The following is a 16,163-nucleotide window of genomic DNA, read 5'->3' as shown; positions in this document are numbered from 1 at the left end:
CAGACGGGAAAACAGCTAAACTCTTACAGAAGCGTCTAGTTCGAGAGACGACAGAACAGGTGCTTACGAGAGTTTCGTAACGCCAGAGAGACGTAAGACGTCTTTTAGACGCGAAGCGTCATTGCAAAAGGAACATAGACATGACGCTCCGTCCAATAATTTGACGCCAAGTAGGACGCCTTTGGAGAGCGGAGCGTCTTCCAAGCGCGAAGCGTCATCGAGACGTCAGCAAAAGACGTCATCCATGACGCTTGGCGAACGGGAAGCGTCATGTAAGCGGGAAGCGTGCTTCTAAAATTCTAGAGAAGCCGAAGCCTATGACGCCTTCAAGACTATTAAAGCGGGAAAAAGGAAGGAGTATCATTCCCTTAGCCCCTCTCCTATTAGGAGTTTGTCTCCTCAAGAAGAGGAACGTTCGAAAGGAGAGCGGAGAAGCATGTAGATCCCACCGTTAGAAGAAGACTCGGATGACGAATATAGTGGAGAGAAGGTCTGTCTAACTATAAGGTGTTGACTACCCTACTTCTGGAGGAGTACGGAGACGAGTTGACTCCTGCCGCTCCTCCTTCCCTCCGCGCTCGCTCTTTTCCAGTGCTAAGACGAAGAAGCCTTCGTCTTTCTCAAAATGAAACCCACCATATCGATGAAAAGAGCTTTACATTCCTTAGACTCATGGATGAAGTCCAAGAAAAGATTAGTAGTGACAGTCTTCTGTATGCCTCCAGCAAGATTTGGCTGGGAAAAGAGGCATTTGGTATCAGACGGGAGAGAATATGGGTTATTGCTCTCCCTTCTACAACCGAAACAGAGTTTTTCGACTTTGGTTGATGCTTCAAGGCGTCCAAGTCTCAATTGGGCTGCACGGATTACATGGGAATTTCGGAACTGGATCATCTCCTCAAGGGACTCTTTCGTGTATTGGAAGTTTTTAACTTCTTAGATTGGTCCCTTGGGGTGATGTCCAAGAAAGCACATGATTCGGAAGGAATCGAACCTGAAGCCCTGTTATGCATATTGTCTTGTATTGACAAGGCGGTACAGGATGGATCTTTTGAAATAACCTCTTTGTTTGGGGCAGGTCTTTTAAAGAAAAGGACTGTTTGTTATGGCCGCCTTCTAACTAAGGCCAGTCTCACATGCTTCAGAGAGCATCACTTCTATATGCCGCCTCTATCTGACTTTTTGTTGTTTCCCTTCTCTGGGGGTTAGTTAAAGGTAAAAGACATTGCGCATTCTTTAACTGGAGGAAGGCAACGCAGGATCTGCTATGACGCAGTGTCCAGCAAAGAAAGGAAGAAGCCTGTTGCTAAGCCTCGGAGAGGGGAGCATCGGACAAGGAAAGGGACCCGGTACAACGGTGCAGCCCTTTCGAGGTGCTCCAACCTCCAGACCTTCCACAAGGAGGAAGGCTCCAGAGAAGAGAGGTAGATCTGCTTTTCGGCCCTTTAAGAAAGGAAAATGAAGATTCTGTCCTCCAAGCACCAGTAGGTGCCAGGCTCCTGGGATTTGTGGAAGCCTGGACACTGATAAATGCAGACGCGTCATCTTTGGCGATCTTAAGGAGGGGATATCGTATCCCTTTCCTGAAACACTCCTCCCTTAACGTCAATACCAAGTGGGAACTATCAGCCAAATACAAGGATCCTGTGCTGAGGGATACTCTTCGATCGATGGTAGAAACAAATGTGGGACAGAGAGCGATAGAATTGGTACGGGATCAACACTCCCCGGGGTTTTTACAATCGCCTTTTCTGGTGCGAAAGCCTCGGGAGGCTGGAGACCAAGTACTGGACGTCAGCTCTCTGAACAAATTTGTTCACAAGGAGAAGTTCTCCATGGAGACTTCTGCTTCAGTCATGGCGTCATTACGTCAGGGAGATTGGATGGTGTCTTTAGATCTCCAGACGCCTACTTTCACGTCCCGATCCCACCCTTCATCGAAGAAGTACCTCCGTTTCATGACGGGGGGAAGGATCTTTCAGTTCAGAGCCTTGTGTTTCGGCCTGTCCACAGCTCCTCAGGTCCTCACAAGCCTGATGAAGAATGTGCGAGGTTTCTTCACCTCAAAGGTGTTAATCTCTATGTATCTGGACGACTGGCTCATCAGGGCCAGATCGGAGAGACAGTGCTGGAGGATATCTAAAGTTAACTCTCGATTTAATCAAAGCGTTGGGATTGCTTGTGAACCTCGAGAAGTCTCAGCTGACCCCCAGACAAGACCTAGTCTATCTGGGGATTCGGATGGATTCTCGGGGTTTTTTCGAGTTTTTTTTCCTTCGCAAGAGAGAATCGCAAAAGGTTTGCGGATAGTCTCTCTCTTCTTAGAGAAGCAACAAACGTCGGCGAGGGAATGGTTGAGCCTTCTGACACTTTCCTCGCTACAACAATTCGTCCCTCTAGGAAGACTTCATGTACGTCCGCTTCAATTCTTCCTCAAGAGGTCTTGGAGCTGGAAAACCGGACAACTGTCGGACGTTTTTTCCCATTCCAGTGGAGATAAAGTCACACCTACAGTGTGGTTGCTCCCCTCTGGAAGAGAACAAAGGGATCTCTCTAAGAACACAGAACCCAGACCTAGTGTTGTTCTCCGACGCGTCTGAGAGAGGTTGGGGAGCGACATTAGGCTCAGAGGAAGTGTCAGGCACCTGGGAACCAGCACAGGTGTCTTGGCACATAAACTGCAAAGAGCTCTTCGCCGTACATCTGGCCTTGAAGAGCCTAGAACCTCTGGTGTCAAACAAGGTAGTGCAAGTAAACGTGGGTACAACACCACCGCACTTTGCCTATATTCGGAAACAGGGAGGGACTCACTCCTCTTCCTTTTACGAGCTTCACGAGAGATCATATTACTTTGGAACGTTCTCACAGGAACATCTCCCTGCTGACAAGGTTCGTACAGGAGTAAGGAAATGTGAGGGCGGACAGGCTCAGCAGGAGGAACCAGGTCCTTCATACAGAATGGGACACTACACGAGGAAGTGTGTCTCGATCTCTGGTCTCTGTGGGGACTCCTCATGTGGATCTCTTCGCAACATTCATTTCAAAAAGGCTCCCAGTGTTTTGCTCGGTCGTGGAAGATCCAAGAGCAATTATGGTAGACGCCTTCCTACTAAATTGGTCTCGAGTAGACGTTTATGCTTTTCCCCCATTCAAAATCCTGGGGTTAGTAATGAAAAAGTTTGTGGCGTCAAAGGAGACAGGATGACGTTAATAGCCCCCTTTGGTTTTTCCGGCCCAGGATGGTTCACGGAGGTGGTAGAGTGGATCGTAGACTTTCCAAGATCCCTACCAAGAAGGACGGATCTTTCTCAGACAACCAAATTCAAGAGGTACCATCAAAACCTCCCCGCTCTCGCTCTGACTGCCTTTCGACTATCGAAAGACTTTGTCAGAGCGAGAGGCTTTTTCTCGCGAAGTGGCAAGCGCGATCGCGAGAGCACGCAGAACCTCCACTACGAAAGTATACCAATCGAAGTGGGAAGTATTTAGAAGGTGGTGTAGATCCAAGAATTGTCCTCCTCCACTACCTCATAGCGGAAATTGCTGATTTCCTGCTATTCCTGAGAGAAAAATCTCATCTAGCCGTATCCACAATAAAGGGATACAGAAGTATGCTCTCGGCTGTATTCAGGAACAGAGGATTAGTATCTGGCAAATAATAAAGATCTCCACGATCTCATAAGATCTTTTGAGACTTCAAAGTCTAAGGAACCAGTACCTCGAACTGGAACCTAGACGTAGTCCTCAAAATATCTGTCATCGGATAGATTCGAACCTCCTCATCTGGCATCGTTTGAGACATAACTAGAAATGCTTATTCCTATTATCTTTAGCTACGGCAAAGAGAATTAGTGAATTACATGCTCTGCAGGATAAGGTAGGATTCAAGGGAGATCGGCTATTTTGCTCGTTTAAGACCCTGTTAGCGAAAAACGAGAATCCCACGAATCCCTGGCCTAAGTCATTCGAAGTCAAAGGAATGTCGAGTCTCGTAGGCAGAGAAGCAGAGAGGTCTCTATGCCCTGTTAGAGCTCTGAAGTTTCTACCTTCAGAGAAAGCGTCAGATGGGAGGCTCTAAACAAGGTCTTTGGTGCGCGTTAAAACAGACCCCACAAGATGATGTCCAAGAATGCACTGGCGTTCTTTGTAAGAAACGTCATTACAGACGCTCATAAGGTCTGTCCTGACGAACAGTTACAACTACTGAAGTAAAAGCTCATGAAGTAAGAGCTGTAGCGACGTCTCTCTCGTTTTTTTTATAAGAATATGTCGCTTAAAAACACTCATAGATACGACATTTTGGAGATGCAACTTCAGTATTTGCATCTCATTACTTGAAAGACGGTTCGTGTGACATATGAGAAGTGTTTTTTCTCCTCAGGTCCTTTCGTATCGGCGGATACGATTCTGGGTACGGGAGCCGACACCAATCCTTAAAATGTATATACTTTTCTTCTTTTTTGATATGGTCTGGAGTCTCTTCGAACAATGGAGGACTTAGGCTAGCACGGCGGCCGTCTGTGTTGTTCAGTAAGACGCTTGTCATATCCAATTAGATGAGTATAATTTTTTTTTTTTTTGAAAATTGATATGTATGTGTGTAGTGGTTTTTTGAGTTACGGGTTGTTGTGACGAGTTCTGGGGATAACTCGGAACAATCCTTAGTTCTAACATATGGTTAGGATCAGGTGTCGGGATTGGTTGTGTGCTCCTTCATAAGGTGTATTGTCATATAAGATCGACTCACACCCATTGACAAAGTTCTTTCAGGCTCTGCCGGGTAAGCGGATAAGACCCCATCGGTCCAGACCCACAAGAACTCTTGGCCATAGATCATATATCGCTAAAGTTTCTTGAGGTGATGCAGACTACTGGGCAAACACCCACGAAGTCTACCACCTATCAGGTAGGAACCAAGGTTTTATTTATACCTACAACATAGTTGTTTACGTGTCTATTCCATATAGTAGCTGTCTCTTACCCTCCACCGAAGGGTGCCATCAGCTATGTATATATCTGACAGGTAAGTTGATTGTATGAAAATGATATTGTTATGTTAACAATAAAGTTTTCATACATACTTACCTGGCAGATATACAATTAAAGGCCCACCCAGCCTCCCCGCAGGAGACAGGTGGAAGAGAGAAAATATGATAGAAAAACGGGGATGGTTCCTAGTCCTGCCGCCCAAGGCAGGCCGGTAGATCACCTGACCTACCTGTAGCGAGTGGCGCGAAATTTGAATTTCTGTCGGAGACGACGGAGTCTTAGCTATGTATATATCTGCCAGGTAAGTATGTATGAAAACTTTATTGTAACATAACAATATCATTTTATTATAAAACTATCATTTTTATTGCCATAGGAATAGTTTGTTGAATTTTGGGTAGACATTGTTTGGTAGTTCATTTTTTCATACCAATGCCTAACTAACAATGTACAAGAACCTATTTGTGGGATCAGTGTCTTTTTGGGGGAGCAGTGAAAGCAAGTGACTAGTGCTGACAATGCAACTTTATTTCAACTATCACCCAGTTTCTGAGTAAGAGAATTACAGTAGTGTACTGCAAGCGCTGGTATATTTTCAAATTCCACAAATTTTTATTCATTTAAATTTCATCGACAGAAAACCTCTGGGGTACCTGCTTGTCTGAGGAAACTTTCCTCAAGTTCTTTAGTATGTGTATTATACAGTATAAATTATTAAGTAGTAGTTAACCAGGCCAATGAGTTAAAATACTTTACTCTGAAAGGTACTGTACATAAAAGTGATAATGAAAATTATAATTGACTGCAAGCTTCATTTCTTAAGTTTATCAGATATGAGCACAAGATGCTGTGTAGTTAAGAGATTGACAGTTTTTTTTTTTTTTTGTTTTTTTTTTTTTACAGTTGTACATACAAAAGAGTTTTTTATACAGTTGTGCATACAAAAGAGCTGTTTATGGCAGTGTGGTTTGTTAAATATAGCATCTATAATGTGCAGTTACCTTGAGTATTTTATAATTACAGAACTTGCGTACTTGATGTACTCTTGTTATAGATTATTAATTTCTTCTTAGGTGGAATGGAGTGTGGGATCAGTGCCCAGGAAATGGATGAGCAGCGTCAGAAGAATGTATCTTATCAATATTTGTGTCATTTGGAAGAGGCAAAAAAGTAAGTTAAATATAGCCTGCAGTTGGATGAATACAGAAAAGTAAATATAGTACAGTAGTATGTGTATATGTGAGTAGTAAGTACGTTAGTAGAATGTGTGCAAAAAGTACCGTATATTTCGGCGTATAAGTCGACCCTTTAGCCCCCAAAAATCATGCCAAAATTAGGGGGTCGACTTATCTAACAGTAACAAAAAGTGAATCTTTATTATTTTGGCATATCGTACAGGAATCCAGGCTTTACAGTTGGCTATTAACAATGACAGCCTTGTTGAGGTAACTATGTATGTAAATACCAGTATTAAAAACATTTCACACTGTAATACGACAATAATAATACATTAGAACATCCATTACCTTAAATAAAATGAAAAAATCTAAGTAACTTGAAGAAACCCTAATCGCACAGCAAGCGTAAACATTGCGTAGCCATTTGTAGTACAGTAATTGAGAAGGATGCGTTCACTCTGACAGTTTTGTATTTACCGGGTATTGTTCAAAAACACTTATGGTATGAAATCTTTATTTATCACTTATGAAATAAAAAAAATTTGTATGTAATAGTAAATATGTATTTAAAATCCTTCAAAATTACTTGAGTCATTACTTGAGTCATCGTCACTTGAATTAAACAATTCATCAAACAAATTATCATTCACGGTTTCAGCATAAGGATCCCAGTTTAAATCTGGTGAATCAACTGAAGGTTCGTTTTCCCTCAAATGAGCCTGTTTATGACATAGAAGAACCAATGGTCAAGGAATTTTCCAACATAATAAAATACCGGGACGTCGTTTTAACAACCCAATCAAAATATTAACTTGAGTGGCAGTTTGTACATACATATATACGTAGGCTGTTATGCAGCGTTAGTTAGCGCTTTGTTTGTTTACATTACACTCGAGTAACGTATCTTTCGTTTCGTCATTTCTAATCATATTTGCCGGTATTCATCTTTTATATATTACACAGATTTGTTAATATACCGAGTATATTTCTTGTATTTCTTATGGTAAGTAGAGCAACATATGTACCCGTAATTACATTCAGGTTATTTTATATACGTTTTACCCTGCTGCTTATTTTGAGCGTACGGTTGGCCTCACATTTTATAGGTCGACTAATATACCCGATATTAGTTAAAATCATACAAATTTACTCAGAATTGGGGGGTCGACTTATCTTCCGATCGACTTATACGCCGAAATATACGGTAAGTACGGTACAGTTTAAAGTAGTATAGCACATGTATATACATATACATACTACAGTGCTAAAATACAATAGTATAGTTGTAATTATTGTAATATAGTAATTGTAACAAAATATATATGTAATGTAAAGTATGTGGATTCTAATGGATAAAGATAATTAAGGATGACATGTACAAACAAGTTTTAGTATAAATTAAAACTATCTGAAAACAAATGTTTGGTGATGTCAAATAGTGGTAGTAGTCATTATGAAGTTTTTGTTAAGTTAATTTACATGGGCTTGTCATCAATGCATTGACATATCTATAATTATATTGCACAGTGTTATATGAAATATTTTAGATGATATGATGACTTCTTACAGTTGCTACCTGTGCATTATATACATATTACTTTGGTTTTTAGAAAGCATATTTATTGTTTTGATCAACAGGTGGATTGAAGCCTGCATAAACGAAGAGTTGCCTGAAGCTGGAGAGTTAGAAGAAAAGCTGAGAAATGGTGTTTACCTGGCAAAATTGGGTCACTTCTTTGCACCTGACACTGTACCGCTTCGACGAATATACGACTCAGACTTGAGCCGGTACAAATCCCTGGGATTAACTTTCAGGCATACAGACAATATAAATTACTTTCTGAAGGCTTTGAAAAAGATAAAGTTACCTTCTGTAAGTACCCTATGACAGTAATTTCTTATTATAACTTGTGGAGCTTTATATTGTCAGGTCATTGATAATTCATCGTGGGCATTCATTCATTAGAATGTGCTGCTGATTGATTGCAGAGTTCAAGAAAATGTTATTGGCAAAAAATTTGATTGTTCCGACACGTAATACAAACCGTCGGTCCTTTACATATGGAATGTACTTCAGTGCAGCTGGAACTGGTGGTAAGCTTTCGAACAAGGTGGTTCGGTAGTTAACTGCTTGTCTGATAGTCGGGAGTCCCGCCCCGACTGGGAGGTAAATATTCACTTTGCTTTCGGCTGCCGACGGAGCAAGACGTGTGTTCGCCTCTCTGCCCGCCATCGTCGTTTGCTTTCGCCTTCGCTTTTATTGAAGTCTTTCGTGTGTATGGTTATCTTGAGTAGTACTTGGGTGACTGTAAGTACTTTTTGTGCCTTTTTTCTTTTTTTTTTTTTTTTTCATCATTTGTGTATTGCTGTGCTTGTGCCAGAATGAGGATCCATGAGACAGAGAGAGAGAGAGAGAGACCCCCCCCCCCCCCCCCCCCCCCCCCCCCCCCCCCCACCCCCCCCCCCCCCCCCCCCCCCCCCCCCCCCGGCCCCCCAGTCAGCCGCAGATTGTGCCCTGGTGTGAAGGGCCGTAGGTGTGGTGCCTTTAGGTCACTGTGTGAAGTAGACCCTCATGATTTATGTAATCGGTGTCGAGGGCGAGAATGCTCTTGAGCCAAGATATGTATTATTTGTGTATCTTGGTCGGAGGAGCAGTGGGAGTGATACGAGGGGAGGAAGAAGCCGCATAAGCCAGCCAAGGTGTCGTCGGAGGGCTCTCCAGCGACACCATTGGTTACGGACACGTCTTCCTCTTTCCTTCCTCCGTGTCAGCTCTCGCATATGGCTCCTTCCCCTTTGGGGGACGTGTCGCGGTCTGCTTCTTCACTCGATCAGTCGAGTGTAGAAGAGGGGGCGCGGCACCCCGACGTTCAGCTGTACTTGGGTCTTCCGTGTCTCTCTCTCTCTCTCTCTCTCTCTCTCTCTCTCTCTCTCATCTCTCTCTCTCGTCTCTCTCTCTCTCGCCCCTAACCCGCGGCACTTGCCTCCTCAGGTATGCCTGCCGCTGCGGCTGGCGATCTCGAGCAGGTCTGGTACTTGCTTGGACACCCGGATGCACCGAGTATTCAGGGGCTGCTGTACCACCTGGCGGCCCAGGGATCAGAGACGTCGACGACAACAGTGGTGTCAACGCCTGGGTATGCTGCTCCTCCCCCCCCCTGGTCTACATGCAGCATGTAGCGATGGTAACACCTGGTGCAATCCATGCCCCGGTGCCGTGCTTGCTGAGGATAGAGTCGACCCCGCCGCCTGGTTTTGCTGCCCTCGCCCCAGCCCCTGACTTAAGGTGCCCCAAGAGTTCCCCGCTTGACCTGCCGCCAGTTCCTGTTGTCGCTGACCCGCTTGATCTGCCGCCAGTTCCTGTTGTCGCTGCCTCCGCACCAGCTCCTGCCGTCGTTGCTCCAGCCCGTGATGTTGCTGCTCCCACCGCAGGTCCCTCCAGACAGGTGCAGCTGGGCCCTGTTGCTTCGGCAACTGCCCCAGCTCCGTCCAGGATGGAAGACCTGACAGTGGTCCTGAGGAAGCTGACGAAGAAGAGGAAGGTGTCGTCATCGTCTTCGTTGTTGTCTTCTTTGTTGTTGTCTGCAGCCACCTCTTCCCCTTCGACTTCCAAGGTCCCACAGCCGAGCAAGAAGATGGTGGCCTCCTCCCCCCCTAAGAAGTTTCGCTCAGAGACCTCAAAGGGTCTGTCCCACTCCGATGGGACAGTTGGGGCTTCCGCTGGTCCTCCTGTTCCTTTGGGAACGGGGCCCGTCTCTCCTTCCACAAGGAAGAAGAAGACGGGGACCGGAGGTGTACCGGCTACCACCGGTACCTCTTCTCCTGGCGCCAGGCGTTCTGCCTCGGCACCGGGAACCATCTCGGCCGCTCGTTCGCGAGTGGTACCGAGTGTACTGTCGCCCGCGGGTGACCGTGCAGCCAGGGTCCAGGCAGCTGAGCCTGTTCGCCGTCAGGAGTCAGGCATGGAGCGGAAGACCGGTGGCAGTCACTCAGGCGACTCCCACCAGACCAGCGATCGCTCTCGTGGCGATCTGCCGGTCCCCAGGGTTGACGTGACTGTCCCACCAGACCGTACGCGGGCTGAGGCGAGGATGATGTCCCCCCGGTCGCCAGGACCAGCCTTGGCTAGGCCAGGTACCGTGACGCGCCGTTAGGACGGGCCATGCTCCCACCGCGACAGTGGACTCTACCGGTCCCCTGACTGTCGCTCCCACCGGGACTGGACGGATAGGCTGACGGGTAGCAGCTCTCCTGACACTCGGGACCATCGCTACCGTTCTCAGTCCAGCAGTTCTCCTCAGGGAGACCGCACGACTAGGCCTGCAGCTCGATCGTCACCGCAGGTTGGTGATCGCCTGCAGCAGCAGCCCCCCCTGAGGACAGTGACCGTCTAGTCTACCAGGCAGTCTCAAAGGCGGTTGGGCAGCCTCGAGCCACTGCGGCTAAGCCTCGGAGCTTGGCGAGCGCATCCTCTGCGGCTAAGACAACGTCCTCGTCGAGGCCGAGAGGAAAGACCCAGCCTTTGACTTCTGTTGTAAGGAATGACCGTCAGCCCTCCTCCCAGTCCTCCTTCTCCCGGGGAGGAACCGGGAAGAAGAAGTCGAAGAAGGGGAAATGCTAGGGACGGCGTTCCCCCTCATGTGCTGCCGGAAGGGGGGTGTTGCCTGGCGAGCCATTGGGCAACTTGGCAGCGCTACGGAGCTGAGACCTTCGGGAGGGATATCTACTACCCTTCAAGTCACGGCCACCCCTCACCTCAAACCCAGTCCATCTGCAGACATACATCCCCAGTACAGCCAGGGACGTAGCACTTCGGCAAGAGGTAGATGCCATGCTGAGCGAACGAGCTTTGGAGATTTTACGGGAACAGTCGCTGGGCTTCTACAGCCGACTTTTCCTGGTGGAGAAGTCATTGGGGGGGCTGGTGCCCGGTGATAGATCTCTCTCCCCTGAACCGATTCGTTCGCCAGACTCAGTTCACGATGGAAACAGCACGCTCCGTGCTCGATTCTCAGGGAGAACGACTTCATGCTTTCTGTGGACCTGAAGCATGCATATTTCCAGATTCCCATCTACCAGTCCTCCAGGAAGTACCTCCGCTTCATCCTCGACGGGACAGTGTACCAATTCAGGGCATTTTGTTTCGGTCTCTCAACCGCCCCACAGGTGTTCACGCGAGTGTTCACTCTGGTGTCTGCTTGGGCCCATTTGGTAGGGATACGTCTTTTGAGGTATCTCGACAATGCTGCTGTTCTCAGACACGTCGACCGAGGGATGGGGCGCACACCTGGAGGAGTTGCTGACTGCAGGTGTGTGGGATCATCACAACACCTTCACATCAATGTCCTGGAGCCCAAGGCAGCGTTCCTCGCTCTCCAAGAGTTCCGGAAACGGGTGATGGGACACTCAGTGGTGTTGATGAGTGACACCACCACGGTAGTGGTGTGGCATATGTACATTAACAAACGGGGGACGTCACCTAGTGTCCCTCCCCTCCCATTGTACCAGTTTAACGATGCAGGTGCACGAGTGGGCGGTAGCTCACTCTGTAGAGCTGTCAGCCAGATACATTCCAGGCAAGAGGAATGTAGTGGCAGACAAGCTCAGCCGTCGGAATCAGGTGATAGGGACTGAGTGGTCCCTTCACCCAGACATGGCAGAAAGTGCTCTTCGACCTGTGGGGGCGTCCAGTCGTGGATCTGTTCGCCACCCGGCACAACAGAAAACTCCAGGTTTTCTTCTCAGTTGTGCTGGACCCATGGGCAGCTGCAGAGGACGCTCTTCAACATCCGTAGGACAACCTCTCCGTTTACGCCTTCCCCCGTTCTGTCTGATTCACAATTCCGAGGCACTGAAAGAGATTCCCCCCTGGCACAACCTCCTGTGCCAACCACACGTGGAACAGTACCACCGATCGGTTCGGTCTCTGTCTCTTCACGGCTGGCTGTTATCCACCATCTCTTGCGAGCAAGAGGCTTTTCTTGTCGAGCAGCAACAGAGATGGCTGGGTGCCTCAGGCAGTCCTCTGCAGCAGTGTACCAGGGGAAGTGGTCCGTCTTCTGTGGTTGGTGTCGTGGACGGGGTCTCTCTCCTCTCAGAGCCACTCTTCAGCAGGTAGCTGATATTTCGTCATCTTCCTTCACCGAGAGAAGGTCCTCTGCGTCTCCGCAGTGAAAGGATACAGAGCCGTCCTGGCCCTAGTCCTTAAACTGTGGGGAGTAGACATTTCCAACTCCATGAAAATCTCCCTCCTGATGAAGAGCTTCGAGAGGTCTTGCCCACCCAGGGAACCCAGGCCCCCGGGATGGGACGTGACTCTCGTCCTTAGGAGTTTGACTTGAAGACCCTTCGAGCCACTCCGTGAGTCGTCAGACAGGGATCTGACCCTCAAGACCGTCTTTCTGCTGGCCTTGGCATCGCGAAGAGAGTAGGGGAACTGCATGGTCTTTCTTTCAATAAAGTAAAGCACGAGGGGCTGGGGATCGGTTGACGCTCTATTTCGTCCCGGGTTTCGTAGCGAAGACTCAGAACCTTCGGCCCCCCTCCCTGACGTGACCGAGTTTGAGTCATTCAACGATCCCCTCCCTGAAGGACCTTCACCAACAATCGATGCGGATGAGATGTTCTGCTTTGTCCCTGTGAGGGCGCTACGGTGCTATCTGAGAGAAACTTGCCACTATCGGCCTGAGTGTCGACGCCTCTTCGTTAGCACCGGGGTTACCGAGAAGGAAGTGGTGTCCATGAACACACTTTCTTTCTGGCTTCATGAGGTGATCAGGAATGCGTACGCTTTGGATAGAAGTGACGACACCGGTACCCTTCATCCAAGAGCCCACGAAGTCAGAGGTATTGGTCCAAACCCTTGCTTTCCGCAAGAACCTTCTCCGTGGCGCAGGTGCTAAAGGCAGGTTTGGGGCCAACCAGCCACCTTCACATCTTTTTACCTTTGGGATATCGCTCACAGTTCCTTGGACAGGCCTTTTCCTTGGGTACCCATGGTGGCTGCTCAACAAGTTGTGTAGCTTACCCCAGCTCCCTTGCCGGACAGACAGCATCGCATCCTTGGTGTGACTGCGTGAATGGAAGAGTGAATGAGTGTGTGACTGGCTTCTCTTCCTCCTCTTTTCTCTCTTCTATCTGTGGGCAGAGGGCTGTGGTCGTTACTACGCTGGAACAGGAGGCCGATGCAGGTAAACTACGCGACTGAGCTCCGTCCTATCCCTTTCATTAGGGATAGGAGTGGTTATCCACCACTCCCCTAACAAGGGGGGGGGGGAGTGGATGCCAACAAGAGACAAACCCAAGACCTTAGATTTGGCTCTTGCTTATGGACTAGTTCTTGCTTGCTATTCATAGGAGGCTGGCATGCTTGCCTCCCTCTTATGAATTTGGTCCAGAGGTCTGACCACTGATTCCTGCGGTGCACACCTGATCAGTTTAGGCCAAGGAGGCTAGGGATCCCTCTCTTGCTCTTACGACTAGGAAGGTGGAACCAAGGTCGGAGCGAACACCATCTGTTCTTAAGACTCAGATTCCACCCACCAATAAGTGAGTCATCCATATGTAAAGGACCGAGGGTTTGTATTACATGTTGGAACAAAAAATCACAATTTGTCATAAATTGTATTTTTTCCTAACTATACAAACCTGTGGTCCTTTACACATAAGTCCCACCTCATGCCACCCCTCACTCTGTTCCTGGGCCTAAAGCAAAGTGAATGTTTACCTCCCAGTCGGGCAGGACTCCCGACTATCGGACAAGCAGTTAACTACTGAACCACCTTGTTTCGAAGCTTACGACGGTTTCAGCTGCGCTGAAGTACATTCCTATGTAAATACCTCAGGTTTGTAATAGTTAGGAAAAATACAATTTGTTCATGAACTTACCTGTCATATATATATAGCTGTATTTTCTGACGTCCGACAGAATTTCAACTCGCGGTCACACGTAGTGGGGCGGCCATGGTGGTAGTACCCCATTCTCCGCCGCTGGGAGGCGGATATCAGAACCATTCCCATTTTCCATTCATATTTTTTTCTGTCGCCGGTGCTGTAACAGCTGTTTTGCAGTACCTCCGTCTAGGATTTTTGGATTATCTCTCTTCTAAGTATCTGGATTGACTTTTGGTTATATCGACTCTGGAGTTGTTGGATTGGCACGCGAATAAGTGGACTGTTTTTTGAATTTGGATTGGCTTTTCTGTGTACATGATGTCAGGATCAAGTACAGGGAGTTTCAGAGTGTGTGAGAGTGAGTGTAACGGTGAGGCGTTCTTAAACCTTCAGTTGATCCTCACACGTTTGTATGGAATGCAGGGGCATGTTTGTTTGGGGTTGATGATGGGTGCCAATGAATGCAAGGATTTGACCGATGATGGATGGAAATGTATGAAGACCTATCGGCGTAAATTGGAGCGTGATAGAGTCAGGAGGGCTTCCTCCAGAGCAGTTCTACAAAAGGTAAGGAATGTAACATTTCTCCTCCTCTAACACCGGTAGATTTTGTTTCATCCTAAATCTGTGATGTTGCCTCGGGCCCTGTTTTCTGTGTCTGGAGAAGGTAATGCCCTTTCTCTGATTCTCGAGTCTCGCGCACTCTTGAATCTAAGTGTTTGGCCTTGGAAACACTGGCCCTGTGAAGTTTGTGATCGTGCCCCTAGTGTTGTGGGAGGGGGCGTCAGATCGGCCCCATAATGCCTCTAGGCTGAGACCTCTATCGACTCGCAGGACTCAGGGAGAGGGTATGTCGAAAGCCGCAAGAGGGTTACGGGGGCTCCCCACCGATCTGGCGTCCCTTTCGGCAGGCCTTGTTGCAAAGGTCCCAGGCTTGTCAAGGAGCGCAGCACTTGGGCGCGCATCCTTAAGGACTGTTTTTCCTCCTCCAAAGCATCCTCCCCGCGCAAGGGGTGGAGCGCTCGGAGAGACTCTCAGTCCGCTGAAAGGACATTTAGTGTTGAGGACGCTTCACGTCCTGCATCGCCGCTTTCTTCTTGAGGACGCTTATGACGCTTTTTCCTTCTCAGAAGAGAGGTAAAATCTCTTCCGACGAGGACGCTGGTTTGCACGCACAGGCGCGTATCCCTGAGAAATCAGGTAGCTGTAAACCTGTGAGAAGGAAGGAGGCGTCCCCTCGCCCCTCGCCTTCCCTCCCAGGTTCAGTCCTGCCCCTTCTAGTTCGTCACCTACGAAAATATTCTTTTGTCCCTTCAGGACCAGATTTCTACCCTTATGGCTCAGAGGACTCGCCCAGCAGCAGTCGAGCCTAAGCGGAGAAAGGACGTCAGGCTGCCCGTCAAGAGGACTAAGCAGTCTCCTTCTCTCTCTCCTCGTTCGTCTCTTTCCCCCGCCTTCGGATCATCGCCGTTCTCGTTCTCCTCCGATATAGCTTGCGCTCAGCAGGACGCTTTTCGCTTTCGTCAGGACGCTTTCCTACTGGGAAGCAGGACGCTTTTGAGGACGCTCGGCAGGACGCTTTCCGTTCTAAGCAGGACGCTTTTCGAACAAGGCAGGACGCTCAGCAGGACGCTTTCCATGCTAAGCAGGAAACGCTTTTGAGGCCTCTCGTCAGGACGCTTGGAGAGCGTTGTCTCCCCATAAGGATTTCTTAGTTACGTAGTACTATGAAGAAGCATAAGACATCTTCAGTTAGAAGTAAGGCAGGTCTCCGTCGTTTCACAGGACGCTCGACGCAAACCCAACGACGTTCTTCCTTCTGCAAGTTGTTAAGGATCATCGTAAGGACGAGTCCGTGCCTGAAGCGTCAACTTCTAGGCAGCAGAAGTCTTTGTTTAAGCCTAGACCTGCTTGGACGTACGCCCTCTCCGGATGGACGATCACCGGTTCCTCTTAGAGAAGAAGGGGAACATAGTAGTCCAGCGAGCTCGGTTGGAAGAGGAACCTCCTTTGGTTTCTTCTGTCTCGGACTATAATGTTTCTTGTGAGCTGTTTACGTTTGTCCTTCGGGGACAAGTTTTCAGCCGGCAGCTCCTAGGTCTC

At 48.1% G+C, this 16,163-nt stretch overlaps 1 protein-coding gene across 1 annotated transcript in view; it reads left to right on the top strand.

Annotated features, from left to right (window-relative positions):
- LOC135213847 (ras GTPase-activating-like protein IQGAP1) overlaps positions 1–16,163 on the top strand; it is a 201,387-nt gene that overhangs the window by 32,252 nt on the left and 152,972 nt on the right. Inside the window, exons 2-3 of the mRNA XM_064247950.1 lie at positions 6,063–6,159; positions 7,806–8,040. Of these exons, the coding sequence (XP_064104020.1) occupies positions 6,063–6,159; positions 7,806–8,040 (332 nt within the window). The remainder of the gene's footprint in view (positions 1–6,062; positions 6,160–7,805; positions 8,041–16,163) is intronic.

The sequence above is a fragment of the Macrobrachium nipponense genome, chromosome 43 (genome assembly GCF_015104395.2).
Source record: "Macrobrachium nipponense isolate FS-2020 chromosome 43, ASM1510439v2, whole genome shotgun sequence".
Classification (NCBI taxonomy): Eukaryota; Metazoa; Arthropoda; class Malacostraca; order Decapoda; family Palaemonidae; genus Macrobrachium; species Macrobrachium nipponense.
This window is presented reverse-complemented; position numbering and strand designations above follow the sequence as displayed.